Source organism: Protopterus annectens, chromosome 11.part0 (genome assembly GCF_019279795.1).
Source record: "Protopterus annectens isolate FY-2018-M chromosome 11.part0, PAN1.0, whole genome shotgun sequence".
NCBI lineage: Eukaryota > Metazoa > Chordata > Ceratodontiformes > Protopteridae > Protopterus > Protopterus annectens.
Window position 1 is genome coordinate 500,633,209 of NC_056745.1, and position 25,782 is coordinate 500,658,990.

Consider the following 25,782-nt stretch of genomic DNA (forward strand, 5'->3'; position numbering starts at 1 on the left):
TAGAAGAAGGGTGAAGAAGGGAACCACACAAAAGAAAAAAATAAGAGGGGACAGGAGGGAGGGTAACCCAGACTGCAACAGTGAAGACACTCGAACATCTACATTTATGTTAAGTGTACACAACTGTACTATGTTCATCATGTTTCACTGTTGCAGCCATGACTGTAGGGTTGAATCCCAAAGCAGAATAAAAGGGAGGTGGTCATAAAGTAGAGGGGGCGGCTAAAAGGCCCTGCAAGACTGCAGGAAGCAAAGCCTGCCCTAGACTTAGAGTAGAGAGGTAGATTGTAGTGCTTAGAAAAAGTATGCACTGAACTCCAAGTTGCAGCTTCCAAAATGTCTTTGGTAGGAACTCCCCTGAGGAAGGCAGCTGAAGTGGCAGCAGCTCTGGTAGAGTGAGTCCTTATACTCCCTGGGATTTGCTTTCCATGGTGTGAATAACAAAATCTGATTCCATGAGCAATCCATTTTGAAATGGTCTGTTTTGAAATGGCTTTACCTTGGGAACTTGAAGCATAAGAAACAAACAATTGCTCTGATTTCCTGATGTCCTTGGTTCTGTCCAGGTAAAAACGTAGTTGTCTGTGTACATCCAAGGAATGCAAGATCCTATCCCCCTTATTTTGAGGACTGGGGAAAAAAGTTGGCAAGTGAATAGTTTGATTTAAAGCCACTTTGGAAACCACCTTAGGCATGAAAGTCCTTAAAGACACCCTGTCTTGATGAAAAATAATATAAGGTTCCACAGCCATGAGAGCTTGCAACTCCGAAACTCTCCTGGCAGAGGTCAGAGCTAACAGGATGGCTGTCTTCCAAGATAAAAACTTGATGTCAGATGTGGCAGTAGGCTCAAAAGGAGGTAAGGTGAGTTTTTCCAAAACATAGTTGAGATCCCAGGCAGGAATGGGTGGAGATCTAGGGGGCCTTAAGTTCTTAGCTCCTCTGAAAAACTGTCTCATGAGCTGGTGGGAAAAGATTGGAGGGTCTGTATTATAATGAGCAGAAATAGCAGAGGCATGCATCTTTATGGAAGAAAAAGAGAGACCCTTATGTAAGAGGTCTGTCAGGTAAAGTAAAATCAGAGGAATGTTAGGAATAAGAGGATCCGAATCCTGAGCCTGCATCCAGGTGCAAAATCTTTTCCATTTTCCTGCATAAGATTTTCTAGTGCTAGGACGTCTGGCTTCTAAAATGACATCCATAACCTGCTTGGGTAGGAGAGAATGAATCATAGATCCTGGATTAACCAGGCCGCCAGGCTGAGAGTTTTGACATGGGAGTGCAGAACCTGACCCTAGTGTTGGGACAGAAGGTTTGGAGTCTGTGGTAAAACCCAAGGAGGCTCCAGAGAAAGGTTTTTCAGTGTTGGGTACCAAAACTGTCGAGTCCAATTTGGGGCCAGCAAAATTATCATCTTGGGCTTGTCCTGTTTGATCTTTAATAACACCCGTGGAAGAAGAGGTAGAGGCGGGAAGGCATACCCCGAGAGGTTTCTCCAACTGAATGATAGTGCATCCACTTTCCAAGCTAGTTCGTGGAATGTCCTGGTGCAAAAAATCTGTAGTTGATGATTGAGGTGGGATGCAAAGAGGTCTATGTGAGGACATCCCCAGACTGCTATAATCATCTTGAATATTTCGGTGTCCAGCATCCATTCGTGAGGATCCGACAGGTTTCTGCTCAGACTGTCTGCCAGGAAGTTTTGCTTCCCTGGTAGAAACTGAGCTTGAAGTTCCAATTTGCAAGCTAGAGCTGTGTTCCATAGATTCATGGCTAGTCTGCAAAGGGGATAGGAATGTGATCCTCCTTGCTTGTTTATGTACCACATAACTGTGGTGTTGTCTGTCCGTATCAGTAGTTGTCCTGGTTGTAGAAGATTCCTGAAGGCCAATAGAGCGTTCTGAATGGCTAGCATTTCCTTTAAATTGATATGCAGGTGCTTCTGATCCTTTGTCCAAAGGCCCTGCAGACAGTTGCCCTGCAAATGGGCTCCCCATGCATAATCTGAGGCGTCCGTGGTTAGTATCTGACTGGCTGGAGACAGACTGAAGAGTTTCCCTTTGTTTAGAGTACATGCCTTGGACCACCAAAGGAATTCCTTTTGAAGACAAGGCAGGACGGTGATCTGTATGTCTAAACTGTGGCAATGCTGAGACCATACACTTTTTAGGTACCACTGTATTTTCCTCATATGTAGTCCTGCATATGGTACGAGAAGGATGCAGGAGGCCATGTAACCCAAAGCCTGCAGGAATTTCCTTGCAGATAGCTGAGTTAATGTTGCCAAGGTTTTGAAAGTTGAAGCCAGCTGCAATTGTTTTTCGTATGTCAGAAATGCCATTTGGGTTGTTGTGTTTAGAAGAGCACCCAGAAAAGTTATCTGTTGCAAGGGTGTCAAATTTGACTTTTTTATGTTTACAGTAAATCCCAGGAACTTGAGAAGTTTCTGAACAAATTCTAGATGCTGGAGTAAGACATCCTTGCTGTCTGCCTGAATAAGACAATCGTCCAGATAAGGGTAAATTTGAATTCCCTTGAGTCTGCAATAAGCTACTACTGGAGCCAGGTACTTGGTGAAGACCCTGGGCGCAGTAGACAATCCAAAGGGCAGCGCAGAGAATTGATAATGCCTCGATCTGGCCTTGAACCTGAGGTATTTTCTGCACTCCTGCCTGATGGGAATGTGTAAATAAGCCTCCTTTAAATCCAAAGTTACCATCCATGCATTTTTGGTCAGCATTGGGAGTAGCTGCTGTAAAGTAAGCATCTTGAATTTTGGTATTTCGAGAAAAGTGTTTAAGACTGACAGATCCAGAATGGGTCTCCATGGATTTTGCTTTCTGGGGACTAGAAAGAATCTTGAGTAAAAACCTTGTCCCATTTCTGAAAGTGGAACCAGTTCTATGGCTTTCATAGCCAAGAGGGCTTCCACCTGGTTTAAGGCCTCTAACCATTGATGTTTTGGTAGATCTGGCCATCCGCTTGGTCTTGGTAGGGTATGAAAATGGAATTTGTAACCTCTTGAAACCACATCCAGAACCCACTTGTCTTGGGTTATATGAGCCCAATTTAGGTGAAAAAGAGAAAGTTTCCCTCCGAGAGGGGCTTCCAGGAAAGAAGTTCCTGCAGCCCAACAGAGGGAGTCATTGAGCCTGTTTTCTATGAGCTTGCGGCCTTGTCCTCTCCTCCCCTAGGGGTGGAAGCAGTCCACTGTCTTTGGTCTATAAGAGGCTTGCGTTTGAGGCCTTCCTCGGGAGCGTCTGTATCTACCCCTCTGAGGCCTGTCTGAATTGGGAAAGGACCAATTTTTTGTAGGCCAATTCCTACTAAATCTGAGTGGCTGTACTTGTAAGAAATCCTTAACCGTTTGCATGGATTTTGCCTTGTCCTCCATCTTCTTTATCACCTCTTCAGCCTTAGATCCAAACAAAACATTATGCTGAACAGGAGCATCCAATAACTTAGCTTTTACTTGATCTGGCAAGTTTTGTTCCTTTAACCAAGCATGCCTTCTAATGACTGCACCAGAGGCAGCAGCCCTACAAGAAGCCTCCAAGGCATCAAATCCACAGTGTAAACCATGCTTCCCAACTTGTTCAGTGGCATGCATTAAGTCATGTAATTCCTTATCATCTGCACAGGCGGAAATGGAAGTTAGCTTTTGTTTCAAAACAGACAGAAGGAATTGCTGGTATTTCAGCATATGAAATTGACAGTTTAAAGCCCTAATAGATAAAGTAGCTGAAGTGTACACTTTTTTGCCCCATCTTTCTAAAGATCTGGAATCCTTCTCAGAGGGAATGGGGTTTTTAGCAGAAGCTGCCTTAACCCCTTAGGGCCCTGAGAAATGGTTTCAGGATCAGCAGTAGGGTTCTTGTATAAAAACTGGTGGGAATCAGGAACCCTATAATATCTGTCTGGCTTAACAGGAGCTGGAGGAAAAGAGTCAGGAGTTAAGTTAGCCTCCGAAAAAGCATCATCCACAATATCCAAAATAGGAGGAATAGCCAGGGGTCTATGTTGGGGAAGAAGAAGAAAATCCCTTAGTCTTTTCTTAGATTCCGAGTACTCCTGTCCTTCCCAGTGAAAATGTTCCCTCATTTCATGCAAAGTTTCCCCAAAAGAGAAATCCTCAGGGGGAGAGGCTGAAGGAATGGATTCCTCAGCATCAGAATCCTCATAAGGAGGGAAAGAATATTCCTGGTCAGAAGAAGAAAATGAAGAAACAGAAGCCTGATCAGAGGAGTCATAATACACTTTCTGCCTTGGCCTTTTATCTGGATGTGAACCCCTAATCATAGCAAGTAAGTCATCTGCCATCTTAAGTAACTGTTTCTGAGACTTGGTTGCCAGATCAGAAGAGGCCTGGGCTGCAGTCTTTGATTTGGAAGGAGACTTTGCCTTTGTCTTTGGCTTTGCCTTTATTAGAAGCTGAGTAGGCCTGAAAACCCCTTCGGAAGCCGGTACCTGCACAGCGGCTCCGGACCCATCCGAAGGAGCATTGTCCGAAGGTCCTGCAACAGAAATATTCAAAGGCCTAGTTGGCTCCTCGTGGGAGTCCGTTTCGGCCATCGGTTCCGAAATGGTCGATGACAGGGGCTGCAAAAGCGCCTCACTGACGACAGCCGAACCTGAAGCTGGCTCTGCTTGTACAACATCGTCTGATTTGGACCTCGGAGGCCTGTCTTTATCCTTGTGTCGTTTGTGAACTCCGGTAGCCGGAACCGTATCCGATGACATTTTGTAATTAAAACGCCTACCGAAGTAATGAAATGCAAAATCGTACGTTGATTGAATCTAGCACAAAACCGACAACTAGCTACGCCGTGGTCGTGGCCTAAGCAAGGAATACAGTAAGAATGAAAATCCTTATGAGGTATTTGCTTCCCACATGAAATACAATTAACTTTTTCTGACATCGGACTGGAGCAAGAAAAAAGTTTCTCCAACGGAATACTTAGCTTTGAGTAGGAGAAGAAAGTCTTCGGACTGAAGTACGTTTATAAAAAATTGTCAGGAGTCAGCCGACCAGCACTTGCGAACTGATATCACCGCACGGCAAGAAAGACTGGAGAACATGGCGTCGGCTGTCAGCTTTGTACTCTTGGCGCTCTGACGTCAGGGAGCATGGCTGAGCAGCCTACGCCGGACCCAGACTTTGGGATTCTGGCCGACCGAGGACTGCCTGCCAGCAGGGGAGAACCCTACAGTCATGACTGCAACAGTGAAACACGATGAATATCACAATGTCAACGAGTGTGTCAGGAGAGGTTACACCCAAGATGCTGATGGGGCCAGCACAGAAGGTCTTCAGAAAAAGTAACTCCTCTGGGGAAAGGCCTTCAAAGGTTGACCCTTCCTTGCTGTCTCATCAATTCAAATATCACCGAAGGAAGCATCGTGGAGGAATTTTGGGGACCCTTCCTCTTCATCCAGGTCAGATTTCTCAGAGGAATCCAAGTGTGTCCTCCTACACTGGCTAAACTGGTGTACCTTATCAGGGGGGACAATATGGGGGAGGAGTGATGACAAGGAAATAAGGAATCCCATATCTGGGGCTGTTTGAAGCCTTTCGATGTATGCTGTCCCAGAGCAAGCTCATGGGAATCCGAGACTTTAGGAAGACAGGAAGGATCTGGATGGATCCAACACCAGCTATAAAGATCCCAACTTCAAATGAGACAAAAATCCTTTCTGTGACATTGAATACTAAAAAAAACACTAGCCGCCTGGAAAAGGAGCCATCTCAGTCCACAGATCTAGAAAAATCTGGACCCCAGTTGCCAACCTAGCCAGGTCCAACACTAAGAAAGGCACTGAACTGTCCAAAGCCAATGCTCCCAAGGGCAGGGGCAGCTCTAACAACCTCAGGACAGACCCTGGCCCAAGCCCTCTGTTCCACCATTATGGTTATGGGAAGTGTATGTTTTGACAAAGCAGGAGTGCAAAAACATTAATGGAGAAGTTGAAGCTGAGGAGAGCCAAGGTGTCAGCAAAGGGATGAGAGAGATTGGCACTGGATCCAAGGTCACAGGCACTGAAAGATGAACAGGAAGAGGAGCAACCAGTAAAGGGGCCGACAGGTCAGCTCCCTCCACCCTCAGAGTTGAGGCTGAGGGAATGATTCCTAGGTACATTTGGGTATTCAGAAAAGTAAGCATGCACTTGTCCAGCTCTCTCTCTTTAATGCTCCCATAGAACCACACAGATTTCATCAAAGCCACAAAGAATGGCTTACTAGGTCAGTGTAAAGGCTGTTCACTTTCTCGGGTTCTGAAAGGGGAAGCCTGGAACCAATGAGGAAAAGGCTCCAGTGAAGACTCTGGATCAGGTGTAATGGCTTAAAAAAACACACACAACAGAAGAAGTGAAGAAAACCTTCAACAGGAGCTTGGCCCTATGGTCAGCCAAAGCCCTAGACCCAAATGAGTCACATGCCAGGCAGTCTCTGTCTAAAATGTGTAAAACCTAAATGGTACACACAGCAGTTACAGGCATCTTATGGGGACAAGTTATACCTGTATTCCCACACACCTGCAGAAGCCCAAAGTTGTGACCATGGCACACAGTAAACCCTGGCATACAACTAAAGGAAAACACCAGGAAATAAAGTATACCAAACCAATTCTACCACAAAAATCCACACACTAACAAAAGGAAAGAATCAAGCTATCCAAATAATTTTTTTTAACAATAGCTATCAATCAAAAAGAAGGCAAAGAATGCTTGCTTAAGGCAAGGAAACTATCTTGTCACTACACACAAAAGAACAGCAGAAAATGGCAGAAGGAAGCCAGGCTCTCGTGTCCAACTATCAGACTAAGTTAACAATAGTTATTAAGTAGTAGTAACCTACTTTTAACAATAACTAGTTATAAACTGGTAATATCTAGAGAGAGGAGGTAAACTGCGAGAGCAAAATGCACATAAAGCTACTGCACGTAGCTGACAGGAGCCTCGTCCAAAGTGTCTGTCTTTCAACAGCGGTAAATGAGATCTGAGTTGACTCAGGTAAGCAGGGCATTATGGGAGAGGAGGTGGAGCTTTGGAACTGAAGATCCTGATGTGCCAGTCTCAGATCTGCTAAACCACAGGTTGAGGTGGAAGGAAAAGACATCATATCAGTGCACTTCTTTAGTCTCTTTAGCCTCTGAAGAAACTACTTCTCACACTACAGAAAGGAAGGAGCTAGAAACAGAAAGAGCAATACTATGCACTGAAGTAATGGCAGGTGTATTCTGAAACAGCAGAAATCAAACATACTATTAAACATGCTTTATCTAGGCTTTTGCGTACAAAGGGAAAGGAACTGCAAAGAAATACAATACACAAATATACACTTACTTTGTTGCCCGTATAAACGTTCCCCAAACTGAGAAAGAGCACCTGATGTTGATGGTGACGGTGATGCCAGCATCTGGGTACAAAACAGAAGTTACTGCAGTTAATACACATGCATCTAAAACACTACATTTACAATTTATATGAACATTTACTTAGCCAGAATTACTTACAAATGTTCCAATGGTTGTGATATGCCACAGTTGCTTTTCAGGGAATCTCAACCCTGTAATCTCAATCAACTTCTTTGGCTAAAATCTACTCAGGTGGTTCATTTATGGGACAAGCCCACCACACCTCATAAATACAATGCAGAGAGCAGCTCCTTAACTCCACCAAAGTTGCATAACCTTTAAGTCAATTCTAGCAGTTCTATCTCAGTCTGTTCCACTTTGTGGACCTGTAGGTTCAAAGATCCTATCAACTGTCCAGATTTTTGGCTCACATTTTTGGTCTGTTCCTCATAAAATCTGTGGTTTTCTGGAAAATCACTGGGATGATCTGAGGATTCAAATCACTAAACAATTACATACATTTAAGTTTCAGACTTCTAAATCATTCAGAAAATGTATGTTAAAACAAATCCTGTTACTCTAAGAACTTTCTAAGTTTATAAGAGCAATATTTAAAATATGTCCCTATTTTTGGGCCTTTGTCCTCCCACTTTGTAGGGTTTTGTCCAGATTTCTTGCACTAAGAGGTTGACAGGTATGAGGATCATGATGAATTGAAAAGCAACTCAATGAACTAAATAAATATAACTTAGAAAAATCTGTACTTAGTTACGTTTATAAAGAAAAAAGGATTAATAAGCCAAACAAGTGTCTAAAAACAAACAAATTAAACAGACTTAATTCCAACATTAACAGTTATGAAAAAAAAAAAGAACAGCAAAAGAGAAAGCCACTGTCTGGAGCTTTCCTGAATATTCACTCTTATATCACAGATCTTTAAAGAAAGGTCACTATAACAGTAAAATTTAACACCTGTGCTTATCCACCTACCTTGTTTCAGTAATAACTCCTGGAACTTCTGTAAAAAAAAAAGGCTAGATGGCTGGCCCAACTTCCAGAACAGGCTGGGAAGATGCTTTTTCCATGTTGAAGTTAGTGGTACAAAAGGCCCGTCCATGCACCATATTCACTTCTTTCTTGCCTTGGCAATATAAAAATGTGTACGATCTCAGAAGAGTACTGGCTGTCTTGTTGGATATAATCCCCTGGAAGGAAGGCCAACCAGAGGGTAACCAAACTGTTTCTCCAGATTCTAAGCCTAATGGAAGCTGCCTTGTCAGGGTAAGAGAAAGTGAAGACACAAGGAAAGCTGACTATGGTACCAGCCCCAACCCAAAGACTCCCACAAAAAAACAGCAGAAGAAAGATGGATACTGGTACCACAACAGTGGACATGCTTCAAACATAAGTTCTTAACACAAATGCATTATGCCCTATGTAAAGCCCACTGCTGCACTAATAATTCTTGGGAAGAGTCCCAAGGCCTATGGACCAGTGGGAGGTTGGCACTTTGGAGGATTAGATTACATGAATTCCTATAGAATGGCTATGGTAAATCTTGCTTTGGTCCAGAGGCCAGATTCAGACTATATTGCCTGGTGACAGTGTACCCAGATGAGCGAGTAGCTGCTACAAGGATAGGTTGAATATTGGCCTCTCCACCCAAAAGTAGACATTAGAGGCTACAGAAGCCCTAATGGAAGTACAGAAGCGCTAATGGAATATAACCTGGTGTAGGTTTGAAATGAAAGGAGAAGACTGGAAGGTATGCAAGCTAAGACATATAGTTACAAGATCACCTTAGTCATGAAGGTAGGGGCAGGGTTAATTCGTAGTGTGACTGTCTCTCTGCAAACGAAAATGGTTCTTTGCACACAACAGCCTACAATTCTGAAATCCTTTCAAATGAGGTGACTGCCACCCACACTGCAAATTTCCAGGTTAGATTTTTGAGATAGCAGAGTCAGTGGGCTCAAAGTGTGGCAAAGTTACCTTCTCTAGAATGTAGCTGAGGTCCCATTATACAGCAAGCTTCTTCTAAGGGGCCTCAAAGGTGGAAATGCCTTGAGGAACTGTTTTGCCATCAAACAACGGACAAAGAGGAATCCCAGGACAAATGAGCTGAAATGGCTGAAATATGTACCTTCACTAAAATTTTAAACAACACTGCATTGTAAAGGTCTGACATGTGAGTGAGGATCACAGATACAGAAGCGGCAGTTGAGTCCTGGCTCCTACCCCTTTGGTACGAAGGTGAAAATCATTTCCATTTAGTTAGGTACGATTTACTTGTATTTGGTTTTATAACCTTCCTTACAATGTGCAGCACACCCTCTGAAAATATGTGACTAAAGGACATCGATTTTAAGGTTCTTAGGCTAGGGTGAAGAAGTGCCCCTTTGTTTTTTGTCAAGTCGTCCATACATGTTGGACCAACATTACAGGCTCTGTCCTTACAAGACTCAACAAAAGGAAGAACCAAATGCTGCCCGAGTCAAAAGGTGCTATGATTAGCATTTTTAGCCTGTATTTCATCTTCTGTAAGAGTAATGGGGGAAAACTGTAGGAAAGACAAACCTGACTAGCTTTTAGAGAAGGTGTCTGCTTGCCCTTGCCAACTCTACTGGTATCCTGGTGCCACATTTTTCTGAGCTGCTTGAGTACTAAACAGGATTCTGGAAGAGAAAAGTACAGTTTTGTACCTACCATAAATGTAGATGTTCGAGTGTACACCCTGCTGCAGTCATCACACTTGGGTTATCCTGTCGTCAGGCGGTCCCGCAGTCAGATTGAATTCCAAAGTCTTGGTCCGGCGTCGGTTGCTGTCACTTCTTCCCTGACGTCAGTGCGCCAGGGGTATATATAATGCAACCAACGCCATTTTCTTCAGTTTTTCTTGCCCCAGATGTCAGGTGCCCCCAAAAAGGTGGTCAGTAATTAGTACCAAATTGAGTAAAATTGTACAAACACAAAATCCCTTCAGCTATAAGCAAATACATCAGGAAGGTATTGAAGAGATTTAGCCAGTAGGTCAGAGGGGATGGAGGGAGGGTAACCTGGACTGCAGCAGGGTGTACACTCGAACATATACATTTATGGTAGGTACAAAACTGTACTATGCTCATCGTGTTACCCTGCTGCAGTCATCACACTTGGGTTGAATCCCAAAGCTAAGGATGGGTGGAGGTATCATAGAGGGTTAGGGGAGGCTAGGAGACCCTGCAGAACTGCAGTGGCGAAGCCCGCCCTGGTCTTAGAATAAAGTGGCAAGTGACAGTGTTTGGTAAAGGTGTGTACTGAACACCAAGTTGCAGCTTCTAAAATCTTTTTGGTTGGAACCCCCCCGAGAAAGGCTGTAGAAGTAGCTGTTGCCCTGGTAGAGTGGGGCCTAATGGTAGCAGGAACTTGTTTTCCATGATGAGTATAGCAAAAACGTATGCAATGACCTATCCATTAGGAAATGGTTTGCTTTGATATAGCCTTCCCTTGAGAAGCTGTAGCATAGGATACAAAAAGCTGGTCAGATTTTCTGAAAGCCTTAGTTTTGTCCAAGTAGTAACGAAGTTGCCTGTGAATGTCCAAAGAATGCAAGAGTCTCTCACCTTTGTTCTGTGGATTTGGGAAGAAGGTGGGCAAGTGGATGGTTTGATTTAAAGCCACACTGGAAACCACCTTAGGCATAAATGAAGGATTAGTTCGTAGAGAAACTCTGTCTTGATGAAAAATGAGGAAAGGTTCCACTGCCATCAGTGCCTGTAGCTCTGAGACTCTTCTAGCTGAAGTTATTGCTAGCAGCAGTGCAGTCTTCCATGATAGGAACTGAAGATCTGCAGAGAAAGCTGGTTCAAAGGGAGGTAATGTTAGTTTTTCCAGAACAAAATTGAGGTCCCATGTTGGTGTAGGTGCTCTTCTGGGTGGTCTAATGTTTTTTGCCCCTCTGAGGAACTGCCTTAGAAGTGGATGCGAAAATAAGGGTGGATCCGTGTTGTAGTGGGCCGAAATAGCTGAAGCATGGATTTTAATGGAGGAGAAAGAAAGTCCTTTGTGCAACATCTCAGTTAAATACTGTAGAATGTGAGGCATGTGAGGCTGAATTGTGTCTTGTCCCTTAGATTGGTTCCATGCACAAAATATTTTCCATTTGTCCGAATAAGCCTTTCTGGTGTTTGGCCTCCTAGCTTCCGGAATAACATCCATAACTGCTAGGGAAAGAGGGGCTGGCTGGATGCTTAGTTGATTTGCCATGCAGCCAGTTTTAAGGTTTTGAGCTGGCTGTGAAGAATCTGAATGTTCTGTTGTGTGAGCAAATGGGGAATTTGTGGCAATATCCATGGTGGGCCGTGGGCCATATTCCTCAATAGCGGGTACCAGTGCTGGCGTGGCCAGTCTGGGGCTATGAGAATCAGTCGTGGTTTCTCCTTTTTGACTTTCAGAAGTACCTTTGTGAGGAGAGGCAATGGAGGGAAGGCATATACTTTCAGATTTTTCCAACTGAAAGAGAGTGCGTCCACTTTCCACGCTTGATGATGAAGTGTCCTTGTACAAAATTTTGTTAGTTGATAGTTTTGAGGGCTGGCAAACAGGTCTATGTCTGGAAGGCCCCATTTTTGTGTTATCATCGTAAATATTTGTGGATCTAGTTTCCACTCGTGGGGATCCATGATGTTTCTGCTGAGGTCGTCTGCCAATGTATTTTTCTGTCCTGGCAGGAATTGAGCTTGTAACTGAACTTGGTAAGCCAGAGCTGTGTTCCATAAGGTCATTGCTTGCCTGCACAGAGGGTAGAAGTGTGTACCCCCTTGATTGTTTATGTACCACATTACTGTGGTGTTGTCCGTCTTTATTGTCAGTTGTCCTGGATGTAATAGATCCTTGAAGGCTGTCAGAGCTTTCTGTACAGCTAGCATCTCTTTTAGACTGATGTGCAGATTCCTTTGATCTGCAGTCCAAACGCCTTGAACGCACTGCCCTGCCATGTGAGCCCCCCAGGCGTAATCTGATGCATCTGTTGTGATAGTTTGCCTGGCTGGGGGCAAGGTGAAAGGCTGACCCTTGCTGAGGTGACATGCCTGTGACCACCACAGAAACTCCTGTTGTAGACAGGGAATGAGAGATATCATTGTGTCCAAGCTGTGGCTGTGTTGAGACCATACGCTTTTTAGGTACCACTGTAATTTCCTCATATGCAGCTTTGCAAATGGTATTAGTAGTATGCAAGATGCCATGAAGCCCAAGTCCTGCAGAATTTTTCTTGCAGTTAATTGGGCCTTTGTTGCCATTGCTTTGAAATATTGAGTCAGTTGTAGTTGTTTGTCTGACGTCAGATAAGCCTTCTGGGCCGTTGTATTCAAGCTGGCACCCAGGAATGTCATATTTTGTGAGGGTACTAGTTTTGACTTCTTTTCGTTTACTGTGTACCCCAGGCAATTTAGTAGATGTTTCACAAAAGCCAGATGATGTAATAGAATGTCCTTGCTTTCTGCTTGGATGAGGCAGTCATCCAGGTATGGGTATATTCGAATCCCTCTTTGTCTGCAGTATGCAATTACTGGTGCCAGGCATTTTGTGAAGACCCTGGGCGCAGTAGATAAGCTAAAGGGCAGTGCAGAGAATTGGTAATGGGTTGAACCTGCAATGAAACGGAGGTATCTTCTGCAACTTTGTCTGATAGGGACATGCAGGTATGCCTCCTTGAGGTCCAACGTTACTAGCCATGCTTCCTTGCCCAACATGGGAAGAAGCTGCTGTAGTGTCAGCATCTTGAATTTGGGTACTTGTAAGTGTTTAGAATTGAAAGGTCCAGAATTGGTCTCCAGGCATTGTCCTTTCTGGGCACTAGAAAGAGTCTTGAGTAAAATCCTTGACCTTGCTCTCGAGTAGGTACCAGTTGAATGGCTCTCATGTCCATGAGAGCTGTAATTTGTTCTTGTGCCTCTGCCCATTGATTTTGTGGCAGGTTTGGCATTCCTTTTTTCATTGGCAAGGTGTGAAAATGGAATCTGTATCCTCATAAAATTATGTCTAGGACCCATTTGTCCTTTGTGACAATGTGCCAGTTGTCTGAAAAAAGTGCGAGTTTTCCTCCCAAGGGGGCTGCCAAGAGAGTGTTGCTTGGCCAGATGAGGTGGAAGTCATTGAGTTTGCCTTCTGGTAGACTGGGACCTGTCTTCTCCTCCCTTCTGTGTTGTAGTGCCCCATTGGCGAGGTTTGTACTGGCCTTGTGGTTGTCCTCTGCCCCTTGGGCGTCTGTATTTACCCCTCTGTGGTCTGTCTGTAGCTGGAAAGGACCAATTTTTTGTTGGCCAGTTTCTGCTGAAGCGAGGGGGCTGTACCTGTAGGAAACCTTTGACTGTCCGCATAGATTTTGCCTTATCCTCCATTTTCTTTAAGACTGCTTTAACTCCAAAAAGAACATCCTGCTGTAAGGCAGCATCTAGAAGTTTTGCTTTAACATGATCAGGCAGAGTTTGTTCCTTTAACCAAGCATGCCTATGTATAACAGACCCAGTGACAGCTGCTCTGCAGGAGGCCTCCAAAGAATCAAACCCACATTGTAAGGTATGTTTGCCCACCTGTTCAGTGGCATGCAACAGATCCTGCATTTCTTTCAATTCAGATTGTTGAGAGAGAGTGGTCATTTTTTGCTTTAACTGAGAGATTAGAAATTGCTGATACTTAAGCATGTGAAATTGGTAATTTAGTACCCTCATAGCTAGAGTGGCTGAGGTGTAAACCTTTTTCCCCCACCTGTCTAGTGCTCTGGAATTCCTCTCAGAAGGTACAGGATTTTTAGCCATAGAAGCCTTAGCCCCCTTGGGACCCTGGGAGATTGTCTCTGGGTCAGCAACATGGCTTTTGTAAAGACATTTGTGGTTATCATGCACTCTATAATATCTGTCAGGCTTAGCCGGAGCAGGACGTAGAGAATCAGGGTTAAAACTGGATTCTAAGTAAACATCATCCACAATGTCTAAAACTGGTGGAATGGCAAGTGGTCTGTGTTGGGGGAGTAAAAGAAACTCTCTCAGCCTTTTCTTCGAATCAGAGTAGTCCTGACCCTCCCAGTGAAAATGTTCCCTCATAGTGTGTAAAGTTTCCCCAAAGGAGTAGTCTTCAAGAGGAGAAGCTGAGGGAATGGAGTCCTCACCATCAGAATCTTCATAAGGGGAGAAGGAGTAATCTTGGTCCTCAGAGGAGTCTGAAGAAATGGACACCTGTTCAGAGGATGCATAATCTTCCTCTTGTCTAGGCCTTTTGTCAGGAGGGGGCTGGGAACCCCTGATTAAAGTGATCAAATCTTCAGCCATTTTGAGCATCTGTTTCTTAGGCATTAGGCATAAGGCCTTGAACAGGAGACTGAAGTGCAGTCTTTTTAGATTTAATAGGAGTCTTCGTCTTAGAAAACGATTTAATGGTGAGCATCGTTGGTCTGAAAACACCTTCAGAAACCGCTGGGGTTTCTGCAGCACCGACATCCTTTCCAGCAATATCGTCGGTAGGGCCTGAACTAAAAGGCTGCGTAGGCCTGGTGCATTCCGTCAAAAATTCTGAAGCGGTCTCGGGTTCCAGATCTGCGGCAGTCAGGGGCTGCATCGGAGCCTCACTGAGGACCGGAGACCGGACCAGTCGAGGCCTCGGAATCTGGCTTAGGCCTGGGCTGTCTGTCCTTATCCTTGCGTTTTTTGTGCACGCCGGTATTCGGTTGCTCCGACGGCATGGTGTAGTTAAATTTCCTACCGAAGTAGTGTCGTGCGAAATCAAAGCGTCTTTTAATAGTACGCTTATTAAACCTAGTACAAAAATGACAACTAGTGACGTCGTGGTCTGGGCCTAGGCAAGGTATGCAATAAGAATGAAAATCCTTATGAGGTATTTGCTTCCCACAAGAAATACAATTGTTAACTTTTTCTGACATCGGTCTGAGGCAAGAAAAGTTTCCCCAATGGGGTACTTAGCTTTATAGAAGACTTCGGTCTGAAATTTGAATTCGAAAATCTCAGTAGTCGGCCGACCGGCACTTGCGAACTGCTTCTGCTTCGGGCACCGCGCGGCAAGAAAGACTGAAGAAAATGGCGTTGGTTGCATTATATATACCCCTGGCGCACTGATGTCAGGGAAGAAGCGACAGCAACCGACGCCGGACCAAGACTTTGGAATTCCAGCCGACTGCGGGACCGCCTGACGACAGGATAACCCAAGTGTGATGACTGTAGCAGGGTAACACGATGAACATCAGAGAGAGGCCTACATTCTGAAAGCAAGTCAGAGTGAATTGTAGATCCCACAGAATCCAATCTAGAGTTTTTGCCTAAATAAGGAAGTCATCCAGATATCGGTATATGTGAACCCCCTTGCTTCTGCAGTAGGCAATTACTGGAGCCAGGCACTTACAGAACACCCAGGGTGCCACAGTTAAACCAAAGCACGAGGAGATAAAATGCCAATGGCAACCCATCTACTTAAGATCAGAAAAAATATACCCCTTTTGTGAAAATATGAAGGAGCAGTAACAAGGCTCTGCAAGGTTAGCATTCTGAATTTTGTTAGCATTAGAAATGTGTTGAACCCAGGAATGAACAGGATGGATCTCCATGTGCCTTCTTTTTTTGGGGCTAGCAACATTCTGTAAACCAGTTTCTAAAACAGAATTTGGTAATCTCTCTATGGCTTCTTCCAACAGAAGGTCTAAGCAGCAAGGTTGGTCGCAGCGCCTGAAAATCTCTATTACCACCGTTTTGTTGAGAAACCACTTGTGAGGCATAGTTCTGCTTCCACAAAGATGTTGGATATCCAGATGTAAGCACAGCTACTAGAAAGCAGTTGAAAGACATCTCCCACTGCCAAATTGTCCTTCATGGCTTCTCGGCAAAGAGGACATGATTGGGGTCTGCCTTGCTTGTTGATGTACCAAACCACCGACATATTGCGGGAGTGTATGACAATCACATCCTTGGGAAGATGCTATTAAAAACCTGCAATGTAAGAAGCATCACTGTTAAATCCAAGACACCGATGTGAAGCTTGGCCTCTATCGTAAACCATGTCCCTAGGACAGCCACCCCACCCCGAACCCCACCCAATGAGGGGGGCATCCATGGTAACTGTGGTTTTGGGTATTGGAAGATGGAAAAGCCTGACTTCAGTTACAAAATCGTCAAAATCCACCACAGAATGAGGTCCTTGCAGACCTGCGTGAAACGTACTCTAACAAGGGAGTTGAAGTTTTCCTGACCCCTGTACAGCTACCAAATACTGCAGAACTCGTGTGTGGTACCCGGTTAAGCAAACCATCACTATAGAGGAAGCCATTAAACCCAAGAGGCATAATACCAGTCGAGATTAGGGTCTGGGATGACTTATCACCTGGAGAGCTATTGATCTGATTCACTTGACTCACGCTGGGGGGAGCTTTGCTATCTGATGTAGTGTCTATGTGGCAACCTAAGAATTCCATGCACTGAGTAGGAAGTAGGTTGCTTTGGTTGGTGTTTATACACATGCCCATGTGAGATGGCAGTTGTAGCAGGAATGAATGGTCTTGTAAGAAGTAGATCACCGGAGGCAGCAATTAAAAAACAATTGTCTAAATATGGGAATACTTGGATGTCTTGTAACCTAAGATAGGCTGTCACAGCTGCCATTATCTTGGTGAACACCGGGGGGGACTATGGTGAGACCGAAAGGCAGCTCTCTGAACTGAAAATGACTAGCACCCAGCTGGAAACGAAGAAGCTCTTTGAACTGCTGCTGGATCTTGACATGATACTACGCATCGTGGAGACTAATTGACCACCTCCAACAGTCCTTCTTCAGCAGAGGCAGAATGGACTGTATCATGACCATCTGGAACTTTTTCGGTTTTACAAAATTATTCAGACTGCTGTGATCCAAAACTGGTCTTAGGTCCCTTGTCTTTTTTGGAACCAAAAAGAACTTTGAATAGACTATGGATCCCAGTTTGCCTTGGAGGACCGGTTGGATGAATCTTTTTTTTTCCTCTGGGAGCTCTAAAACAGGGTGTTGTATATATATTATATTTTTTTAGGCTAAACGGTGTAAAGGGAAGGTTTCCCCAACTGCCTCCACAGTGCAGCAGCTGGGTAAGCATTCAGGGATGCTGATAAAGCTTCTCAGTGACTGGCCCACACAAACCTTGGTTTTGCAGACCACTAATGCCCTGTGGGCAACATCCCATGGAAATACATCCATTTCTGCCTCTTTGAGGCCTATCTCCAGGAGTGTACTGGTGAAAACCTTGAGATTGTTTGAACCACAATTTTCTACCCCTTATTTGACTCCTACAGAAGGAACTCAGATTGAAAAATGGATTCCAATGGCAGACAAAGTCTTGCTGTCATTCTCTCTCCTGGTAAGCATACCCTTGACTTTTGATCTAAAAGTGGAGCCATCATATGGGGCATTTATGAATAATGCCTTAAAGCTTTCTGCATTGTCGCAGAGCCACATCCAGGAATGATGTCACATAATAATACCTGTGCCAGCTGCTTAAGCTGCTGCATTAGACAGCAGTCTCATGGAAACATTGAATTATGACTGTAAGGTAGACAACTGGGTATCAACATTTTTTTTAAAGACCTCTACCTGTAAAGCTACCCACTAGGAAATTAGAGAATTCCTTAATCAAATGTGTCAGGTGGGCCATGTAGTTCAGTACACAAAGAGAAAAAGTGGCTGAAGCATAGGTCCGTTTCCCCAGTCTGTCCAATACCCTTGATTCTTTAAAAAGCATAACAAACCAGAAAAAGTATTCAATCAGCACACAGAAGTCAGCCAACAATCCAAGAAGACTTTAATGATTGAATTTAAAAGTTTAGCGCTTTCTTCCCCTGTAGGGACTTCCTCAGAACAGCCATCATTTAAAATAAGCAGCCCTTGTATACCCATTATTAATCAACTATTAATTAATTAAAGATCACTCCCCTTTAAAGTAAAAGCACATAGTAAACATTAAAACATTAACATTTTTAATGTTTATTATGTGCTTTTACTTTAATGGGGAGTGACGTTTAATTAAGTAATAGCTGATTAATAGTGGGTATAGAAGGGCTGATTTTTTTGAATGATGGTTGTTCTGTGGAAGTCCCTACAGGGGAAGAAAGCACTAAACTTTTAAATTCAATCATTGAAGACTTCTTGGATTATTGGCTGGCTTCTGTGTGCTGATTGAATACCCTTGACTCTTTGTTATGGGGATGGACAGAGGAAAAAAGTTCCTTTTTTGTTGTTGCTGCTATTACCATGGCAATGGGGGACCCTTAGCCCAATGTTTTCTTTCTTTTGGTAGAAATTAGTATTCTACTCAGTTCCTTTGGGCTGGGCTCTGTCACATCAGGCTCCTTCCAAATTTTGTGGTTAATGACGTCGGCTAATGCCTCAGGAGGAGGGACCATCCAGGGTGTTGATGGGCTAGAGCCAAAGGCTTCGAGAAACACCAACTCATCAGAAAAAGGAAATTTCGCTGGATCCTTCCCCCTCTTTCATAAATTTGAGGATGTCTCCAAAGGAGAACATGGAACCTTCTTCCTCATCTAAGTCTGTGCGTCCTGTGACAGACTCAGGAAAGGAGTCAAAATGTTTACTCTTACAAGTACTCTACTAGGGAATGTGCCTTGGGACACCTGAAGGAGACACACTGGAATCAGACATGGGACTCGTATGTTTAGTAGTGTTGAAGCCTAAGGGATCTGCATGTACCTGTATACCCGAATGAGAGGAAGTGGAGGCATCTTCAGAGGGAGTCTGGATGGATCCAAACTTAGCAAAAACAGTTGTATTAGTCTGGCCAAGGCCCTATCGACGACCTTGAAAGCCACCTAAGTTAACAGAATTGGTAGCCCTCTCAACTCCAAGGGCTGATGGCTCTGAAGAGGATCTTGGAACCAAGATGTCCAACAATGAAACCCTAAGCGGTAGGGATGGCTATGAAAACCACAGGGCGGATTCCACTGCTTGAGCTCCAAAAACTAGCATACTGGCTCCAGGACTCCACTCTCCCCAAGTGCATCATGTCAAGTGAGTGACGGAAGGTGTCGAGGCTGAAGCTTCTGGGCATATCGACTACAAGGCTAGTACAGTGGGAAGGTTGGATCAGACATGCACCGGCTCTAAGAATGGAGATGGCATAGGAAGCTGAAAAGTTGAGATAGAAGGAGCCGATTCCAGTACTTTCCTTGGGGATGGAGCTAGGAGGACTCCCAGTTAATCTGAGTCCTCAAAAACTCTCATCATTCAGTCAACATCAAATTTGGTGAGGCTCCTAACAGATCAATCAGTTCTCGAGGATGAGGCTAGCGAAGCAAGCCTCAAAGGTAACTTTTGCAAGACTGGTTAGTAAAGCCTAGGGCTGATAGGCCCCAGGTGAAAAGTTTTTGGGGAGGGAGTCTGGATCCTAGGGCAGTAGGATAAGACTGTCTTGTAACCCTTAGGCAGTGGACACACAATAGCTGTGGAATCTGAAGACAGTACAGTTGTGTACACTTACCATAAATGTAGATGTTCGAGTGTAGTCACTGTTGCAGTCATTACATTTGGGTTGTCTGCCTGCAGCTAGACCTCAGCCGGCCTGAATGCCAGAGTCCTGGATTCCTGCATCGGATGCTGTCTCTTCTTCTTCCATGACATCAGGGGGTATAAAACATGCAGCCGACGCCATTACATCAGTTTTTCTTGCCCCAGATGTCAGGAGCCCCCACAATGGGAAGCAATTTTATGTTATGTTACACCTCCATCAAAAAGCAAATACACCAGAAAGCTTAGATACACCAAACAAGAAGGAAAGGTACAGCCAATAGAAGTCTGAGGGCTGGAGGGAGGGTAACCAGGACTGCAACAGTAAATACACTCCAACATCTACATTTATGGTAAGTGTACACAACTGTACAATGTTCTTCCAGTTTCACTGTTGCAGTCATTACATTTGGGTAGATTCCCAAATCTAAGGAAGGGAGGAGGAAGCTAGAGAGCATTAGGACCAGCTATTAAGCCCTGCAAAACTGCAGTGGCAAAACCAGCTCTGGATTTAGAAAAAATAGGCATGTGGTAATGCTTGGTGAAGGTATGAACAGAGCTCCAGGTAGCAGCTTCTGGGATGTCCCTGGTAGGCACCCCTCTGAGAAAGGCTGTAGAGGTAGATGCAGCCCTGGTGAAATGTGACCTTATCCCCTGTGGGGTAGGTTTTCCATGGTGCTTATAGCAGAAATGAATGCAATGGGCAATCCATTTAGAAATAGTTTGCTTTGAAATGGCCTTCCCCTCTGCCCCTGCAGCAAAGCCAGCTAGCAGCTGTTCAGATTTTCTGAGAGGCTTAGTCCTGTCCAAATAAAATCTAAGTTGTCTGTGCACATCCAAAGAGTGCAGAATTCGTTCTCCTTTGTTTTGTGGCTTAGGGGAAAAGGTAGGCAAATGAATGGACTGATTTAGGGCCATACTAGACACCACCTTGGGCATAAAGGAAGGACTGGTCATGAGGGAAACCCTGTCTGCATGGAAGATAATGAAGGGCTCCACTGCCATGAGGGCCTGTAAATCAGACACTCTTCTTGCTGAGGTGATGGCTAGAAGGAAGGCTGTTTTTCAAGAAAGGAATTTCAACTCTGCAGTTGCGGCTGGTTCAAAAGGAGGGAGAGTGAGCTTTTCCAATACAAAGTTAAGGTCACAGGCTGGAGTAGGGGCTCGCCTAGTGGGTCTTAAATTTTTAGCCCCTGTGAGGAATTACTTTAACAAGAGGTGAGATAAGAGGGGAGGTTCAGTATTACAATGTGCTGAAATTGCAGAGGCATGAATTGTAATTGACGAGAAGGATAGGCCCTTGTGGGCATTTCTGTTAAGTACTGAAGAATATGAAGTAAACTGGGTACTGTAGTGCCTATACCCTGGGTCTGGCTCCAGGAACACTATCTTTTCCACTTTTCAGCATAGGATTTTCTAGTACTAAGTCTCCTTGCTTCCAGAATGACATCTAATACCTGCTTACTGAGGGATGCTATTGGAGAGCTCAAGGAATTAGCCAGGCTGCAAGGTTCAGGGTTTGAAGCTGAGGATGCAGAATTTGGCCCGCCTGCTGGGACAGCAGGGAAGGTGACGGAGGTAGGTGCCATGGATCCAGCAGTATCATGCTGCACAAGAGGGGGTACCAGTGCTGGCGAGGCCAGTCTGGTGCAATAAGAACTGTCCTTGGTTTGTCCTGTTTGATCTTTAGCAGAACCTTCGAGAGGAGGGGCAGAGGGGGAAAGGCATAAACAGAGAGGCTTTCCCAGGTAAAGGACAGGGCATCCACTTTCCAAGCTTGACTGTGGGGAGTCCTTGTGTAGAATTTGTCCAATTGGTAGTTCTGGAGGGAGGCAAACAGGTCTATTTCTGGAGCCCCCCATTTGTTCCTCAAGAAGGTGACTATTTTTGGTTCCAGTTTCCATTCATGTGGGTCTATGAGGTTTCTGCTTAGGTCGTCTGCCAGTGAATTTAGCTTGCCTGGCAGGAATTGAGCTTGTAGGTGCACTTGGTAGCACAAGGCTGTGTTTCACAGAGCCATGGCTAGTCTGTGCCGCTCTCTGTCTTTACCACTAACTGTCCTGGAAGGACATGGTCCTTGAAGGCTGTCAGGGAATTCTGCACAGCTAAAATTTCTTTTTGGTTGATATGCAGGTGCATCTGACTCGGGTTCCATTTGCCCTGAGTGCACCACCCTGCTAAGTGAGCCCCCCCATGCATAGTCTGATGTGTCTGTAGTCACGGTTTGGGCGGCAGGGGATAGATTGAAAGGGAGTCCCTTGTTGAGGTGGCAGGCCTCTGCCCACCAAAGGAACTCTGTCCTTATACAAGGAATGATAGGAATCATTGATTCCAGGTCCTGAGAATGTTGACACCACAGGCTTTTTAGATACCACTGCAGTTTCCCCATATGCAGTCTTGCATATGGAATTAGTAGAATGCAACAGGCCATGAAACCCCAGGGCTTGCAGGACTTTCCTTGCAGATAGCTGGGTCTTTGTGGCCAGTAGTTTGAAGTAGGCTGTCAAATAAACTTATTTCTCTGGCATGAGGTAAGCCATCTGGGAAGCAGTGTTCAAGCTTGCTCCTAGGAATACAATCTGTTGGCAGGGTACTAAACGAGATTTCTTTTCGTTTATGGTGTACCCCACTGAGGCTAGAAGTTTCTTTACAAATGCCAGATGTTTTAATAGCATGTCCTGGCTTTCTGCCTGAATCACACAATCGTCCAGGTATGGGTATATCTGAATATTTCTCTGCCTGCAAAATGCAATGGCTGGAGCTAGACTCTTTGTGAATACCCTGGGTGCAGTAGATAAGCCAAAGGGAAGTGCAGAGAACTGCCAACCAGGCATCTTTGCCCAGCATAGGACGCAGCTGTTGAAGTGGTAACATTCTGAATTTTGGGATTACCAAAAAGGTGTTTAGAATAGAGAGGTCCAGGATAGGATGCCAGGAGCTCTCTTTTCTGGGTACCAGGAAAAGTCTTGAGTAAAAATCTTGTCCACTTTCTTCTGCTGGGACAGGCTGAATAGCCCTGATACTTAGAAGGGAAAGAACCTGCTGTTGAGCCTCTGCCCACTGATTTGGGGGTAGGTCTGGACAACTGTTTCGGGTTGGTAAGGTGTGGAAGTGGAATCTGTATCCTTGGAAAACTAATGAGTTCCCAGTATTTTGCATGCAGGGTGAGCTTTCCTCCTAACGGAACAGGCAGTTGAGCAGGGCTTGGAAGGGTTACGGTTAAGTCACTGTGACATTTTTCCATTGGGGGGGGGTCTTACTACTTCCAGCTTTGGAAGTGGGAGCCCCCCACTGCTTAGGCCTGTGTGTAGACTGAGACTGTAGCCTAGGTGGTCTGCTGTTTCTGGGTTTGGACGTAGAAGAGAGAGAGCCAGCCATGTAACCTGGACCGAAACATCAAAGGCGGAGGTGTGTCCATGTTCATTAAGGATATCTACACCTCCAGACTAGTTGCTCAGCATAATGCATCCGAGGTTATCCAAGTGCAACTAACTCTGGGCAAAACTGCAATCCAAATTGTAGCTTGCTACAGATCCACCACCATGCCCCAGGATTCCCACTCCTCTTTTCTTCATGTACTGGAAAATATTAGGGTTCAACCAAACACCCTAATAATGGGCAACTTCAATTACCCCACCATTAACTGGGAAAACTACTCGTGTACCAACTCCTTAGCTCAATGCTTTCTGGAATTCATAAACTCCAATTCCCTGGATTAACTTATAAACACCCCCACCAGGGGCAACAATATCCTAGACCTAGTCATTACCAACATGAGTGTCCGGAGTTCCACACCTGAAGTCAACTCCTTGTTGGTCCGATCCGACCATAAGCTCATCACCCTTGATACCCACATCCCGCCCCCACCCCCATTAAGGAAACCACAGTAAAAAATGTCTCCAAAGCCAACTTCATGCTTCTTAAGACAGAAGTGATGAACTTCATGACACCCATGCAGATGGACAATACAGTTACAACTGCTGAATTCTACACAAATGCACTCTATAAGCACTTACACGAGTGCATGGATCGTGCTATCCCAAACAGAACCAAGACGCTATCCTCCAAAAAAGGGAAGCCAATCTGGTGGTCCCCTATCATAAACAAACTGTACAACAGAAGGAAGAAACTGTTGCAAAAGAGAGTAAAATCCCATGAGTGGAGGAGCTCCCTGGTCAGCCTCAGTAAGAAGCTAAGATCCGTTATAAGATCCTCCAAAGCTAGCTATGAAAACAAAATTGCCACTAATTCTAAGGACAACCACAAAGCATTCTATAACTATGTCAAGAATCTCGATGGCAACACCCAGATCTGCTCAGAGTTACAGCACAATGGCACGAAAATTACAGAACCAACTGATATTGCCAACATCCTGGCAGATAGGTTCAGCGCTATCTTTACCCCCCCTCACCCCCTAAAGGGCCCATATCTATACAGGAAGAATGCAGAGTTCCTGCAATCACAACTACGCAGGTAAAAGCTGCAATCTCTAAAGCCAAAAACACAGCATCCATGGAACCGGACAACATCCCAGGCTGCGTTTTACACTAACTTCAGAACAAACTGGCTCCCCACTTAAGCACCATGTTCAAAAGCAGCCTCGCATCAGGCTTTGTGCCCACTGAATGGCGCACAACAGTTATCCCACTCCACAAAGGGGCAGCCACCACTGATCCCAGGAACAATTGACCTATTAGCCTGACGAGCTTGGATCCCACCCAGTTCGGGTTTGTAAAAGGCAGATCATGTCTCCTTAACCTGATCGACTTCTTTGAGACAGTCACCAAAGCTGTAGATGAGGGTAAGGTGGTTCACACAGTCTATCTTGACCTCGCCAAGGCTTTCAACATTCCATTCTGGAATTATAGTTAAACTCACTAAACTAGGTATAAATCCCTACGTCACAAGATGGGTTGCCAACTGGCTCACTGACAGAACCCACACTGTAAATGTTGCAGACTCCAAATCTGACCTCAAAGCAGTGACAAGTGGAGTACCACAGGGTTCCGTCCTGGGACGTCTCCTGTTTGGTATCTACTTCTCTGAAGTACAGGCTAAAACAGAAGGCCTCAGGCTAATGAAGTTCGCAGATGACTGCAAACTAGGAACCATAGTCAAGTCCCCAAATGATGTGGACATCTTACAGAAGGCCCTCGCTGAGAGAGATGCCTGGTGTCAGAGCCATGGCCTCAAGCTCAATGCCAAAAAGTGCAGTGTCATCCCCTTTGGTAAAAACTCTGTACCCATGAACTACCACATAGGCAGCAATCTACTTAACACCAAATGTGTGATAAAAGACCTTGGGACCCAGATGGACAGTAGTCTCTCCTTTGATAGTCACATCGCCACAGTAGTCAGGAAGTCCTTCTACGTGGCACACCTCATCATAAAAGGGTTCTCATCCAGGAAAAAAGTAATTGTTCCCCTCTACTCGACACTCATTAGACCCATTATAGAGTACAACGCCCCTTTTGGAATGTACCTCACAAGACATCTGCAGCAGCTGGAAAGGCCACAGAAGTACCTCACAAAGAAAATTACTGGCCTCAAACAAATGCCCTACACTGACCGCCTCAAAAAACACTAGCTTTACTCCGTAGCATATCGCCTACTCCAAGGTGATCTCTGCCTAACATATAAAGCTATGTCAAACCCAGAGCTGTTGGACATGCTACACCTAAAGAAATCATAATCCCTCCGAGCTACACACTACAGGGACCTAAACCTTGTCACCACAATAAACAAGACATGCTGGTGGGATAGATTCCTGTCCCAGAGACTTCCCATACTCTGAAACAGGCTACCCATCTATGTCAAGCAAAGTTCTTCATTAGCACTCTTGAAGAAAAATCTTGATGAGTGGATGGGAAATAGGAAATACACCCTGGGGATCACGTCT

General features: G+C 44.8%; 1 protein-coding gene across 2 annotated transcripts in view; it reads right to left on the reverse strand.

Moving 5' to 3' along the window:
- Positions 1 to 25,782, reverse strand: part of CNOT2 (CCR4-NOT transcription complex subunit 2) — a 2,080,381-nt gene that overhangs the window by 2,031,468 nt on the left and 23,131 nt on the right. For both annotated transcript variants that reach the window (XM_044087993.1, XM_044087992.1), the window contains exon 2: positions 7,345 to 7,417. In XM_044087993.1, coding sequence (XP_043943928.1) covers positions 7,345 to 7,417 — 73 coding nt within the window. The remainder of the gene's footprint in view (positions 1 to 7,344; positions 7,418 to 25,782) is intronic.